The sequence below is a fragment of the Rhinichthys klamathensis genome, unplaced genomic scaffold, assembly GCF_029890125.1.
Source record: "Rhinichthys klamathensis goyatoka isolate OS25496 unplaced genomic scaffold, OSU_Roscu_1.1 h1tg000310l_1, whole genome shotgun sequence".
Classification (NCBI taxonomy): Eukaryota; Metazoa; Chordata; class Actinopteri; order Cypriniformes; family Leuciscidae; genus Rhinichthys; species Rhinichthys klamathensis.
The window spans coordinates 281,638-297,519 of NW_026606828.1; the positions used below are offsets into that span (position 1 = coordinate 281,638).

The following is a 15,882-nucleotide window of genomic DNA, read 5'->3' on the forward strand; positions in this document are numbered from 1 at the left end:
GAGTGAAACAGGATCATACAATACTCTGAACAGCAATACAAAATCAAAATGGCATGCAAAATTGAAATCTTACAACATGGGAATTTGAATTCATGCGATAATGTGCTTTTAGTTCGTTAAATCCCAAAATGAAAACAGCACTTACTTCTTCAGATAACGGTCTCAAGTTCATTCCTATTTACTTGCAGGTGGCGTCTGATTAACTACATTCGCTCAAGATGAAATAACACCTAATACATAACAGAAGTGTATACATATAATCAATATATATCGTATTATTAATATTATTAATGTAATCATATGCGCTAGTGCTACATTGAAAATATCGAACTATAATATCCATCCGATCCCGTCGGAAGAACACGGAGAGCCTGTGGGAAGTAGTGCCGGTCAGTTCAGACTGGATAAGTTCAGACAGTGGCGGTGATAGAGATCAGAAGTTCTGACCTGCAGGCGTTCATCTTCTGAGGTAGGAGGACAGAGGATTTACAGCGAAGATCAAACTCACTAGATGCTTATTACGACCTGAAAACAGGCTTTAAATAAACGGAGACGTTTTAACCTCTAAAATAAACGTTTATTTGAACCATTCCATAAATATAATTAGACATAAATATTTTTTTCCACGTAATTACAGGCGCATTTTGGAGATATGGTTATTTATTGACAAATTACGCACTTAGTTCATTGATTTATAGAATATGTTTAGTCAAAACTTTTGCATATTCTGATGTTTATGGATATTTGATGTTTATTTTATATATTTTAAAATATATTCTTGAAAATATATATTTTGTTAAATATTAGGCTAATTCAATTTGGCCGATTATTGTACATAACATTATTTAATATGTATGTTCATTAACAATAATAATAATAATGATGATTATGATTATTTATTAATTTGACAAGTTGTCTTTTTTTCCATGAGATCACTGTTTGCTGGAATGTGTGTGTAAGAGTGTGTGCAGCCCTAATTTAAACCCACTCCTCCTTTCTGGCTCAGGCAGAGCTGCCAGTGGCTCTCATTTACTCTTCATGTAACTTGTGGGTTAAACATAGAGAAACATATAACACCAAATATAAGTAAAGTTGATTAGTGTCATTTTATTAACATAAACACATCTTACATCAGTAGTAAAATAGGGTTTGTGTTCTCCTGTTGACTGGTTGACTGATCTTTTCTTCAACTAACCTGCTACAGAAGTTATACAACTAAATCATATGATAGCTAGCCTATGTGCAAGGATCAGAATTTGTCATTATTCTCTGAAAATCTTGCTTTTCCAAATTGTTCACCCTTGTGAAAAAGAAGTGCTCCTAATTGTATTGATTGTGAATTTTCTAGTGAAATTAAAATCTTTTTTTTATTTTTTAATAAACTGTACTTGCAGATAATATAAATTAAAAAAAATTGTTGATGTTGACTAACATACTAAAGCACATGTACATTTCAAGTTAACATATTTCAAATGTACTAAATTGCAACTTCATCAATACAGATGTGTAATAACAAATATACTTAAATACATGACAAACAAGTTTCAATAGAAATTGCATGTATATTTTAGAATACAATTAAAATGATAAAATTCCATATGAAGATGTACTTAAGTCCTACTTAAGTGGGTCTAAAAAGCACTCTTAAGTTCAACTAATGTAATTTAATATAAATGTACACTTTAATACATTTTAATTTAATTAGCATGCAATTAAGTGTCAAAAACAAACATTCACACAAGTATATTCTTTTAATGTACATTATTTTTGTAATTAGTTCTTAAAAGTATGCTAAAGTGTACTTCTTTTTCACAAGGGCAATCTTGTTAGAAATTGTGGTGGGAAATTGTTGCAGCTTGGACATCTTGTCCATTTGTGTTCCACAGAAAAAAGGAAAGTCAAAGGGGTTTCAGGGATAATAAAAAGCTCAACATAATCAGTGTCCTTACATAAGCCACCCAAACATGCTTTGTCCATGTTTCTTCCAGGACTTTCCTAGTCGCAGCTCCAGCCATGTCTCAGACGAAGACTACGGGCTCTGCCTTCATTCAGCAGCAGCAGATGCACGCTGCTATGGCAGAAACCTTCCTGGAGCACATGTGCCTGCTGGACATCGACTCTGAACCTACAGTGTCTCGCAACACAGGCATCGTCTGCACCATCGGTTAGAGGACCACATTAGGAAGTTCTTAATGCAAATGGTCCCTCAAAACGTTAAGGAAAAGTTTCCAATATTGCGTTTTTTTTTCTTAATGCAGGACCTGCTTCCCGATCTGTGGAGACACTGAGGGAGATGATCAAGACCGGCATGAACATTGCACGTATGAACTTCTCCCATGGATCTCACGAGGTACATGATCGCATCCATTCCGCAGTCTATTAATCTTACTTATTAATATATTAATAGGATTTCTTCAAAAGTCTCTCATCCCCTTAGCTAGACTTTACGTTCGTACCATCGTAGATCCTCCGTTATTGTGGCATTTCCCATGTGCCTCTTCAAATGTCAGAAGTTGTAAGCTGATCTTGTCAGCCGCTCTGATCCGTCTGCTCAGTACTTTGAGTCATGTTGGGCTCAGGCCAGAGCGTGAGTTTAGACTGCTCTGACCTCTCCCTTTTAAAAGTCATGGCTTTTTACCTTTTTCTGCATGGCACCTTTACTACAGATTACTACATAAGGCATATCATCAAGTGATGCAGTAGATATTTCCATCTCAGGGCTTCAGAGGTTCAAAAGCTCATGTTCCTTTTTATAAAGGTGCTTCTAGTGTATGACAGGTAAGTGTGAGCACCAGTGTTGGGGTAGTTACTCAAAAAAGGTAATTAGTTACTAGTTACTAGTTACTTCTGTAAATTGTAATGAGATTACTTTACTAGTTACTGCGTTTGAAAAGTAACTTCACTACTTATTACTTTACTTTCCCGTTTCTTAATTTATGGACAAATATCATAGCCCTATCATCACTTTGCCTGTCTACATAGTGTTTATTGTATAAATATATACAAAATGGCATGTAAAACCATATGAAAGAACAATATCCCTGTCTGCACAAGGAAATATATCTCACTGTAAAATCCACAAACAACAGGATAAAGGAGGCTATGGTGCGGTCATTTTAAAATGGGGTCAACACACAAGTTTTAAAACACAGGCTTTGGGAAACATGAGAATAAACTCTTCTCCTGAGAACAAAACAAGCTTTTTATTCGACTCATGGCAATAAAAATAAAAAATGAAGTGGTCAATGAAAAATAATAAAATAAAGGTCACTTTTACATTTTTGATCTTAATTTAAAATGCATTTTTCTTGGCGATTCAATAGTCGGCAGGGGAAGCATTCCTCTACAATGAACCCTGCAACAAGCCTGTTCATTTTGTTTTGTGTTACCTGCTGTGCTCCAAGACTTGAGAAGAGTTTTTGTAACAGCGTGCGCGGCGCCGAATCCGAGGATGAACGACTTCAAGAAGCCGAATCTGCCCGAGCATGTAGCCTACGTCTCACCGTGACCGCATCGGCACACAGTTTGCGTGTCTAAATCAGTTGCTTATGTTTACAAAATGAGCCTACAATAGCATAATAAGCATTTTTAATAGAAAGATCCATGTTTTATCAAATGTCCACGAAACTTAATGAAATGTTTAGTGAAATTAGAAACCATTTAAGAGATCGTTGATTTAGTTCTATAGTCTACATACATGTTTTTATATCCACATTTTGTTCTAATGTCACAAGTAATAATCTCAGGGTTTACTGGATTTTACGTACACGATTCTTTTTGTAGTGTTATTGGTGGTGATGTAGCCTACTAAAATAAACATCGTCACGTGTGGACCTTTCTTCTTCTCACCGTTGATTCCTGATGGTTAAGAGGACAATTACTCGAGTCGCCCCGTCGTTTCACAGAATATTACAATGGCGAGCGCGTCGAGTATAAACACCTCGTCCGTTTGGGGAGGTGCGCGTGCAGTCAGCGGAGACTCGCGCTGCAGAGACCCCCTGTCTCCGTCTCCGTCTCCATTTCCCTCTCTCCTTCGCACCGGCAGCTATGTCACTCAAATCGATCTCTATGGCAACGGTGCGCACGCACCACTAGACAGAACTTTACACACAAGCAAACACGGCTTGGGTAACGCAGGAAAGCGCGTTCCTATAGTATAGTAAAGTAGTGTAGTTACCGATATTTTTAGTGTAATGCGTTACTTTACTTCGTTACCCAAAAAAGTAATATCGTTACTGTAATCCGTTACTTTGTAACTCGTTACCCCCAACACTGGTGAGCACACAGTTCATTGAAAGGTCCAATGAATCGTCCAATTCACAAATGTCTAACCTTTCATTGAAGTAAAACAATTGGAAATGGGGGGACAATCTCATTATGAAATAAATGTTTTTCTCTAATACACATTGGCCACAATTAATGGGACCCTTTTATTCAATATTTTTTGCAACCCAAGTCCATGTTGATACACTCTCCTCTTCAGTTTTCTATAGGGTTCAGGTCCTTAATTTTGTGCTCAGTGACACATTTTTGTGTTGATTTTGATGTTTGTATTGGTTCATTGTCCTGATGGAAGATCCACAAATGGTCCATTATATGATTTCAAGCAGAGGCCGTCAGGTTTAGATTTTTTATCTGTTGGTATTTGCTAGAATCCATGATACCATGTATCCAGGACCTCCAGCAGAAAAAAAGGCCCACAATATTAAATATCCAGCATTATATATAACTGTGGGCAAGGGGTACTTTTTATCCCTGTGTGCACTAAACCCATCTGGTGGGTTTGCTGCCAAAAAGCTCTTTTTTACTTTTATCTGACCATAGAACCAGGTCCCTTTTGAAGTTCCAGTCGTGTCTTGACAACTGAATATATGCTGGAGTTTGTTTTTGGAGGATAGCAGAGGAACACTCCCAGACAACTTGTGTTGATTTAGGTGCTGTTTGATATATTCTTTTGAGGCTTTCTGACCACAAGAATCAACTAATTTCTGCAATTCTCCAGCTGTGATCCTAGGAGAGTCTTTGGTCACTTGAACTCTCCTCCTCGCCGTGCATTAAGACAATATAGACTCACGTCCTCTTCCAGGCAGATTCGTAACTGTGGCAAGCAGGGAGGGGCCGAGAGCCATGGGAACGAAGGCCTGGCCTCCCTGTCCGAATATCGTCACGCGATTAGTTTTAATATTTGTTAATATCAAATTTTGGATCTGAGGTCACTGCAAATTTAACAAATTTAACCTGAGATCACTGTAAATTATTTCTAATTCATAAACTAAAGAAATATGAAACTGTCCTTGTATTATTGTACTCTGTATTGCATTTGTTACTCATTGAAATAATAACTTGTTAATATAATGTTGTTATATAGCATTGTTACAGTTAGCCATTGTGGTATGGTTGTAAAGTGACAGTCTTGTACAGGGTTCTCAAGTCTCACGCATTGGCCGTGAGACACACGCAATTCAACCAGTTCACACGCTCACACGCCACACCGTGTATATCTCACGCTGAAAAGGCAATGCCATTGCCAACCAAGTTGTCCTGCAAGCTTTATATATAACGTTGTATACGAGGCGCATGCACACAAAGATAAGTTTCCTGCCGCCAGCGCGTCCGCATCTCGGCCAGATTGAGTTCGTTACTAGGCAACTTATAGACGCGCGAAGTCCGCGAACACACACGGAAGTTCGGCCACGGCACCGACATCGCGCGAACACACGTCGTGATGGAGAAAGTAAGTTGGAAGAAAGCTCGCCTAACATTTTTAGACTAGAACATTTAATATATAGCCCATCGTATACATTATTGATGCAGTCAAAAACTCTACAACTGCTTTGCAACCAGGCCAAAAGCTTTGGCTCAGTTTGGCTAAGGAAATGTTATTGGGTATGGGAAGGAATGAAGATGTATTTCTTCAGTTTATTTTAAATTCTATATTATACTGTATTATATGTAATAGTATTTCTAGTTACATTAAGGCTAAAGCAGAGTGCTCTTGGTAATATTGTATATCCTGTCAAAACATACATTAGCCTAATCATTGCCATTGCATTTGTATTTTTCAAAGATGTCAGGGAAAAATGCAAAAATATTGTTTTTCCAAACATTTTGGAGCAATTTGTTATATATTTGTAGCCTAATTTTGAAATATAACATTAAAGAGTAGGCCTATATTTGATATGATGAATTGCTCTGTCATTTATCAGATTTACCAATTGTTATAATTTCAATTTTTGCTGGTTAATTATGAACAATGGGTAAAATTGGGGGCGGGGATAGGTGGGGGCGGGTCTCCATTTAGGCCCCTCCCCTAACCGCATGTGATCTCACTCCAAGCTTTTGATAAAACTTGAGAACCCTGGTCTTGTATTTTGACTACATACGTTCTGTAATGAAAGGGATGGCAACCAAAATATTGACTGAACTATCGGTAAAGCTGTCAGACCATTCATATTTATTCACTGAGTTCAGAAGCTGTCAAATGTTTGTGTGGGTCCTTGGAAACATAACCTCTCTCTCCCTGATTCTATATATACCTCTCTGTCTCATGCCTCAAGCCAGCGATAAGACAGACAGGACAGAGACTAGCATGGCGATTGAGCGGTAGACTTTACTGCAAAGACATGTTCACTTTGTCCTTTTTATTTTGCATTCGGTAGAGTCCTACGGTTCTCAGAGCTCATGCTATCAATCGATAAAAACAAGAATAACCCCCCCCCCCATAAATATCCGTCCTCCTGGATGTCAAGTTGAAGTTGGTAAATGTTTTTAAATGTTTCTAAAGGAGTGTTCTTGAACAAAACATGGTCTCATATATAGATTTGGGGCCGGTTGCACCAGCTGTGCGTAAGCCTAGTTTTGACGTAAATGGGCACTAAGTTACAACTTACGCACTACTAAATATTTTTCCGTTGCACCATTAAACTTAGTTTAAACGTAACTCTACGTTCCAACTAAATATTTACGGCAGCCTCCGATCAGGAGTAACGGTTGGAATAAAATATCAGACAGACTGAACTGCATCAATAAGCTCTTCTTTTACCTGACAGACTTCAATTCTTTAGACATATATGATAATGCTGACATTTACACTCGCTTACATTTTAAGAGAGAGAACATTATGTGAAAAGATTACTTTGTTAGCAGCTCTTTAACACGGACCCGTCCTAAACAGCGCCGCTGTGTGTGCATCGGTCCATGTTGTGGATGTCAAATATCAGTCATAATCAATAAACGTAATTTCTTGTTTTTTGTATGAATATTTATTTATTAATCCTTATTAATTTCATTTCAAATACAGTTTCTGAATGTTATTTATATATAAAAACACTTATGTTATTCATGATCAAGTTTTACCGTTAGTAACGTGAGGCAAAAGAAGTTAGAATGAAGGATAAACTGAAATTCAAGGCATTTCAACACAACTTCTGCTCACGTATTTGAAGGCTGCTATTGGTTCAACGAGGCTAAACGTCATATTATGCGACTACGCATTACTTTACGGAGAGTTTATGACCTACTAGCTAAGTTCTACCTTACGAACAAATGGTGCAACGGAATAAAGTACAGAGTTAGTTACAAACTAGCTAGTAGTTACTAAGCCTCTAGTGTGGACTTTACGTTACAATTTAAGAAAGAAGTTACGAACGGCTGGTGCAACCCTACCCAGGTCACCTGGATGGCATGCTGAAGAAGTGCTGGCTTGGAATATAGAGTATTATATATATATATATATACAGTATTGGCCACTATTGTATATTCTTCTTGTTCATGCTTATTTGTACATTTAAATAAAAACCTCTCTTATGCTAACTTAAAGTTAATATTTAAAACCATTGACACTTAATTTTACAGTAGGCCTACATTACCTTTTTTTCATGCAGTACCATGCTGAAACCATCAAGAATGTCCGTGAAGCCATTGAGAGTTTTGGAGCTGGTAGCATTGAGTACAGACCTGTGGCCATTGCCCTGGATACCAAAGGCCCTGAGATCAGGACCGGACTTATTAAGGGCGTAAGTATAGCGTCTCACTCTCTGATGTCTTTTTCAATATTAGAAACTCTGTTATAGATCTATAGGTCTAATTTCTCATGTATTTGGTTTCTTCAGAGTGGCACTGAGGAGGTCAAGCTTGTCAAAGGTAACATGATCAAGCTCACTCTGGATGACAAGTTCATGGACAACTGCGATGAGAAAACCCTGTGGTTGGACTACAAGAACATCACAAAGGTGGTGCAGCAGGACAGCCATATTTTTGTGGATGATGGTCTTATTTCACTCAAGGTTAAGGAAATTGGTGAGTTCCAAGTCGAAATTGACTTCAATGATTCTCTCCTCTCATTACCACATAAAATGTACAACCCTTTAGCACATAATAAAAGTGATGCATCATGGCAGGACTGCCAAGTTTCAATGTGTTAACATGGTTAAATGTTCCAGGTTCTGATTTCCTGAACTGCGAGATTGAGAACGGAGGCATGTTGGGCAGCAAGAAAGGCGTGAACCTGCCCGGGGCCAATGTTGACCTGCCCGCAGTGTCTGAGAAGGACATTCAGGACCTTCTGTTTGGTGTGGAGCAGGGCGTCGACATGGTTTTTGCCTCCTTCATCCGCAAGGCTGCTGACGTGCAAGCTGTCAGGAAGGTGCTCGGAGAGAAAGGCAAGGATATCAGGATCATCAGCAAGCTGGAGAACCATGAGGGTGTACGCAAGTGAGTGATAATATAAGTAATATATATATTTAAAAAAAATAATATATATATATATATATATATTTTTTTATATATATACAGGTCCTTCTCAAAAAATTAGCATATTGTGATAAAGTTCATTATTTTCCATAATGTAATGATAAAAATGAAACTTTCATATATTTTAGATTCATTGCACACCAACTGAAATATTTCAGGTCTTTTATTGTTTTAATACTGATGATTTTGGCATACAGCTCATGAAAACCCAAAATTCCTGTCTCAAAAAATTAGCATATCATGAAAAGGGTCTCTAAACGAGCTATTAACCTAATCATCTGAATCAACTAATTAACTCTAAACACCTGCAAAAGATTCCTGAGGCTTTTAAAAACTCCCAGCCTGTTTCATTACTCAAAATCGCAATCATGGGTAAGACTGCCGACCTGACTGCTGTCCAGAAGGCCATCATTGACACCCTCAAGCAAGAGGGTAAGACAGAAAGAAATTTCTGAACAAATAGGCTGTTCCCTGAGTGCTGTATCAAGGCACCTCAGTGGGAAGTCTGTGGGAAGGAAAAAGTGTGGCAAAAAACGCTGCACAACGAGAAGAGGTGACCGGACCCCGAGGAAGATTGTGGAGAAGGACCGATTCCAGACCTTGGGGGACCTGCGGAAGCAGTGGACTGAGTCTGGAGTAGAAACATCCAGAGCCACCGAGCACAGGCGTGTGCAGAAAATGGGCTACAGGTGCCGCATTCCCCAGGTCAAGCCACTTTTGAACCAGAAACAGCAGCAGAAGCGCCTGACCTGGGCTACAGAGAAGCAGCACTGGACTGTTGCTCAGTTTTGCATGTCATTCGGAAATCAAGGTGCCAGAGTCTGGAGGAAGACTGGGGAGAAGGAAATGCCAAAATGCCTGAAGTCCAGTGTCAAGCACTGTGTTTTATCAAGGGCAGGGTCAATGCAGCTAACTATCAGGAGATTTTGGAGCACTTCATGCTTCCATCTGCTGAAAAGCTTTATGGAGATGAAGATTTCATTTTTCAGCACGACCTGGCACCTGCTCACAGTGCTAAAACCACTGGTAAATGGTTTACTGACCATGGTATTAATGTGCTCAATTGGCCTGCCAACTCTCCTGACCTGGGGCCGTATTCACAAAGAATTTTATCTTACCACTAGGAGTACTCCTAAATCGCACTAAAATATTTTAGCTAGGAGTTTTCTCTTAAAAGTTATTCACAACGCCTTATACGCGTCTATCGCTTGAACATTCGCTCGAGTTCAAATTTTTCAACTTGCGCGGAAGACATTCGCGGCAAACGCGTCGCCCAATTCGCGTCATTTGCAACGCCCGGCGCGAATGATGCGCCTATTCGCGTCTTTGCATTGACTTTGTATGTAATCTACTCGCGCAAATAATTAAATTCGCGTTCGGTGTGAACACACCATAATAGTTGAATGACGGTGGATTATGAACTCGCCAAAACGGAAAAGAAAGCCCAACTGGACGCAGGATCAGTTACTGCTGCTGGCCCAAAAACATAATAAAAGTGAAATTCGGCACTGGGATATCAAGCAAAACTAAGCGTGAGAATGGGAGAGGATTTGTTTGCAGATCAATGCAGCATTCCTTCTTGTGTCGCGGACCCCGGACGACTGCGAGAGGCGGTGGTATGCGCTACAATCCTTTGTGAATAGGTCTTAGTGAGTTAGGAGTCCTCTCGACTTCTTTTAAGCTGTCCCAGACTTAGGTGCTACTTTTAGGGCTAAAATGCTTCGTGAATTACTCTTAGTGAAAAAAATTAGGAGTCCTAAAGTTAGGAGTGACACGCCCATTATTTTTAGGAGTTGCTCCTAAATTTGCCAGTTAGGAGCTACTTTTAGCCTTAAAATTCTTTGTGAATACGGCCCCTGAACCCCATAGAGAATCTGTGGGATATTGTGAAGAGAAAGTTGAGAGACGCAAGACCCAACACTCTGGATGAGCTTAAGGCCGCTATCGAAGCATCCTGGGCCTCCATAACACCTCAGCAGTGCCACAGGCTGATTGCCTCCATGCCACGCCGCATTGAAGCAGTCATTTCTGCAAAAGGATTCCCGACCAAGTATTGACTATTGAGTGCATAACTGAAAATAATTATTTGAAGGTTGACTTTTTTTTTTGTATTAAAAACACTTCTTTTATTGGTCGGATGAAATATGCTAATTTTTTGAGACAGGAATTTTGGGTTTTCATGAGCTGTATGCCAAAATCATCAGTATTAAAACAATAAAAGACCTGAAATATTTCAGTTGGTGTGCAATGAATCTAAAATATATGAAAGTTTAATTTTTATCATTACATTATGGAAAATAATGAACTTTATCACAATATGCTAATTTTTTTAGAAGGACCTATATATTAGGGATGCACCGATATGAAAAATTTGTCTGATACGATAACCGATGATTCTTTATATTTGAAAGCCGATAACCTATATATTGTCCGATAAATCTAAATCCAAATTTGTATATAATTTTTGAGAGCCTGATTACAAAAACAAAAGCCTCACCATTAAAAGCCATGTCCCAAGCACACAATTATAATGTTCTCATTATAATTTTATGTAGCCGATATGACAGCACATGTTGCATTAACTGTATCTTCCTTTTTTGAAGTGATTCCAATCATATTTCAAGCAATTCAAAACCATCATGGCGAACAGTGCTCATTTGAAGTGTCTCTGCTGAAGGAAATAATCCATTATTTATCGTTTTTTATATATCGGCCAAATTTTCTTATCAGGCCAATAATAATAACATTAAAAATCAATGCATCAAAGAATGCAGAAAGAAAATATATCCTGGTTTTCACAAAAATATAAAGCAGCACAATCATTTTCAACATTGATAATAATAAGAAATGTTTCTTGAGCAGCAAATCAGCATAGGATCATGTGACACTGAAGACTGGAGTGATAATATTGCATCACAGGAATAAATTACATTTTAAAATATATTCACATAGAAAACAGTTATTGTAAATATATTCACAATATGTTAAACAAACAAACCTCAATTTAAGTGAGTGTAATGAAAATGATCTGTTCTATTTTGGTTTCATTTTACTCTGTTTGCCTTTATTCATTATTAGTAGTTTATTATCCCACACCTCTTTCTGTTCTTCCAATTAGCTCCCTGTTATTTAAACCCTGAGTTCTCCATAGTGCTTTGTCCTGGATTGTTGTGTTATGTGGTTATGCTACCTGTTCCCGGAGCCTCTGATTATTTCTTTATTTCTTTATTTGTGTAGGTTTGATGAGATCCTGGAGGCTAGCGATGGTATCATGGTTGCCCGTGGAGATCTGGGTATTGAGATCCCTACTGAGAAGGTGTTCCTGGCTCAGAAGATGATGATTGGTCGTTGCAACAGGATTGGGAAACCAATCATATGCGCCACACAGGTTAGGACTGATACCATGCAGAAGCAAGTGAGCCGGCTCAGTCCAGCGAGCACGAATTGACTGTTGTTCATCCACCGATTTTCTCTTCGACTGACAGATGCTGGAGAGCATGATAAAGAAGCCCCGCCCCACCCGCGCCGAGAGCAGCGACGTGGCCAATGCCGTGCTCGACGGTGCTGACTGTATCATGCTGAGTGGAGAGACCGCAAAGGGAGAATACCCAATAGAGTCTGTGCACATACAGCATCAGGTATGATCAAGAGCGCCCCCTTCTGGCTGTGCCCTGACTGGTGCCTGATAAGTGTGGCAATGCTAATATTCTAATAACATACTGTAAGTTTAGCATGCTAAGCAGAACATTCATGTAATCTTACCCCAGACCTCTTAACTCTAGAAGCACAGCTAGCAAAACTAAACAGTAGATTAATGCTATTGCTGTAACTGTACTGACTACACGTGCAATTAACAATTACTCTTATGAAAAAGAAATACAGTTTAGCAAATTTTTTAAGTACTTGTTATTATGGAAATAATGTGCTTTAAAAGAATATACTTAAAGGGTTAGTTCACCCAAAAATGAAAATTCTGTCATTAATTACTCGCTCTCATGTCGTTCCAAACCCGTAAGACTTTTGTTCATCTTCTGAACACAAATTAGGATATTTTTGATGAAATCCGAGAACTTTCGGATACAGCAATGTTATTACCACTTTCAAGGCCCAGAAAGGTAGTAAAGACATTGTTAAAATAGTCCACGTGACTACAGTGGTTTAACCTTAATGTTATGAAGCGACGAGAATACTTTTTGTGCACAATTATCATTATTAAAATTATAATCAAGTACTTTAAATGTGCTTTAATATGTTAGTCATCATCAAAATAAGTGTTTATTAAAACACAATGATTTAAAACGTAAAGTAAAACGTTTCATTTGACATCATCACAAAGTGCACTTGAGTGTGATAAGAAACATAGTCATGAAAGTGTACTCTCACACTTAAGTGGCCTTTTATTTCATTAATATTACATTACCTGCAAGTACTGTTTTTTAAAGCAACACCAAGGAACTTTTCCTCAGCGGTCGCCCTACAGGTTGGAAGCGGAATTGTCCATTACCGCTGTCGTAAAATAATTTAGCCTACCGCAGCCTACTGTCGCACGCGCACGCTCGCTGTTTATCCAGGACCGACTTTGGAATCAACAATGGCAGACATCCCAACCTGCAAGAAGTCATTTCAGGGAGGTATATCTTGGTGACTGGATTGTTGACGGGGGGGTGGCGGGTTGACTAGCTTTCGTGAGGCACACTCGCAAGGTCTCTTGCTCTCTCCCTCTCTGCCGTGCTCGCGCTATGTATGTTATGCGCGCAGTGTGTTCTGTCTCGCATGCGCGCTCTAGATTCCGGCAGATTTGAACTAATTTGCGGGCATCAGGGAGATGCTATAGACTTGGGATGTCTGCAATGGCCATAGACAATTTCAGGAAATGGTGGGGAAAGTGACGTATGCCGTAAAGCAGTCGAGTTTTGTAGTTCCTTTTGTGCTCGGGTTACTACCCGAAACCCGAAGTTACATAGTGCGAGTAAAAGCGATACAGACCACGTCAGGCTATGGCAGACGTGTCATTTAACCTATTGTAAGTCGATGTACCATCACAAGGGTCTTGGAAATATATTATGAAGGTTGAAAAGTTCCATAGTGCTGCTTTAAAAATATACTTTTTAGATTTGAGGTACACTACATGGGCACAATTAAGTGCACTTGTTTTTCACAAGAGTATGTTAGCCTACCAGGATTTGTGCTTTGACATGCTTGTTTCTGTGCCATTTGTAATTAAGATTACCTGTTGGGCTGCTGTGGCGATGATTTCTTGCATGCTTATGAGGATCTGCAACACGCTAGACAGTTCCAGCTTCTTCATTCACTATCAAAGGTTCCTTATCAAATTTACCAGCTATCAAGGTTTTTATCATTATCAAACGGAGTACATTTCCATCAATAAAAGTATTCTGGTGGTATCATGATACCAATGAGGGTATCAGATGCTAATACTGTGATCTATACTATGACAGAACACTAAGGACCAGATTTAAGCCAGGGCAAACCCTCTTTTGCCGTTAAAAACTACTGTCAGGATTTACTAAAGACACAAGGTGATAAAATTAGCGCTGAAAAGGCGTGGACAGGGTTGTTTTTGTGGCTGATCTTATTGCATATGCATTTGTAGGAGTTTCCCATTCAGACGAAAAATGTATGGGAGGAGAGTATTTAAAGGGGAACTTGGCAACTATTTCAACTTAATAAAACCGTTTAGAAATCATTTGAATGGTTCAATAACCTGTTCTGGAGCGAATGGTGACTTTCCACCGCTCCCCCCAGCGTTCCCAGGTGGAAAACTAACCTTGCAACATCGGGACTAACGTCCCGGTAAGTTGGAAATAGGAAGTCTCGTGAGAAGCGAGAACGAGCGAGAAACACAAACTGCTTTATGGCAATTCGACATAATTCTATGATACTGTGTATGATGTATTACCCACCTCGGTAGACATAGCTCCACACGATAAAGTTGGCCGGCTCCGATAATAACAAATGCACATAAGCAGCGGTAGAAAGCGGGAGAAAGGTGCCGCAAGTGAGGTTTTTTTATGACAGTGTTGTGAAAATATACGCCGCTCAGCTGTAGGGGGAGCTTGATGAGAAAACATGCGACAACAAAAGTAAAAATCAGCGAAGAAATGGCTAGAGTTGCTGTAGCGGCAACCTATAGCCGCTGAGAGGCTAAGCAGCAGGAAATATCCGTGACGCGTTTTCTTTCATTGAATAACCAATAACATTTTATTGGCATGATAACAGACTATCCACGTAAAACATGATAAAGATACGTATAAACGGTCAACAGAAAGTGAGCACTCCCCGCTACTCACCCCCTTTCTACACAATGAACCAAACAGGAAATACTACCAGGTATATACCCACTGATACCCATGTGACCAAACCACCTGGAAACGTACACGCAAAAATACAAAATAAAAGACAAACATTTTCTGCACTTACATTCCAGCCCCTGATTATTACACAATAAACCTGCAATAATCACAGACACAATCAAAATATGAACAATATTAACATACATTACATAATTAATTGTTATACATGATCTTCTTTTTCCTTTTTTTTTTTTCAAAAGCTTAAGGAAATGTGAAAAAACATGTGTGCAAGAATGTCCAGAGCACTCAAATGTTCATCATTGTAAAGTTGGAGTAAAGTTAATGTAAAAGTCAAGTCTAAGTCAGTAAAGTCAGTAATTCGATCAAGTCCAAGTCAAAAAGGTCAAGTCAAAAAAGTCAGTTGAGAGCTCTCAAATGTCAGTCATAACTAATCTTTAGATTCCTCAGCTTCAAGAAGACGACAAATTTTTGTAATTGGCCTGGTCAAGCAGGTACTCATAGTCTTGATCTTAACTTGCCGTGTGAATCCTTTTTTGTCTGTTATCACGTGAATAATTTTACCCATGATCCAGGAACTTCTTGGTGTGTTTTCATCCATCATCAGTACAACATCTCCCAACTGATAGTTCCGTGTCTTTACCATCCACTTTTGTCGTTCTTGTAGTAAAGGTAGATATTCACAGATCCATCTTTTCCAAAATTGGTTGGCTAAATACTGAATTTGACGCCATCTTCGACGAGCATACAAATCTTCCTGCTCAAACAATCCAGGTGGTAATGTAAGCTTTGTTTTTAG

General features: G+C 38.9%; 1 protein-coding gene across 1 annotated transcript in view; it reads left to right on the plus strand.

The window, feature by feature from the left end:
* The first annotated feature begins 393 nt into the window (after positions 1-393).
* The window catches only part of pkmb (pyruvate kinase M1/2b), a 28,060-nt gene continuing 12,571 nt past the window's right edge, over positions 394-15,882 (plus strand). The window contains exons 1-8 of the mRNA XM_056271052.1: positions 394-469; positions 1,989-2,164; positions 2,259-2,350; positions 7,884-8,015; positions 8,112-8,298; positions 8,442-8,712; positions 11,989-12,139; positions 12,237-12,389. Coding sequence (XP_056127027.1) covers positions 2,014-2,164; positions 2,259-2,350; positions 7,884-8,015; positions 8,112-8,298; positions 8,442-8,712; positions 11,989-12,139; positions 12,237-12,389 — 1,137 coding nt within the window. The 5' untranslated portion in view covers positions 394-469; positions 1,989-2,013. The remainder of the gene's footprint in view (positions 470-1,988; positions 2,165-2,258; positions 2,351-7,883; positions 8,016-8,111; positions 8,299-8,441; positions 8,713-11,988; positions 12,140-12,236; positions 12,390-15,882) is intronic.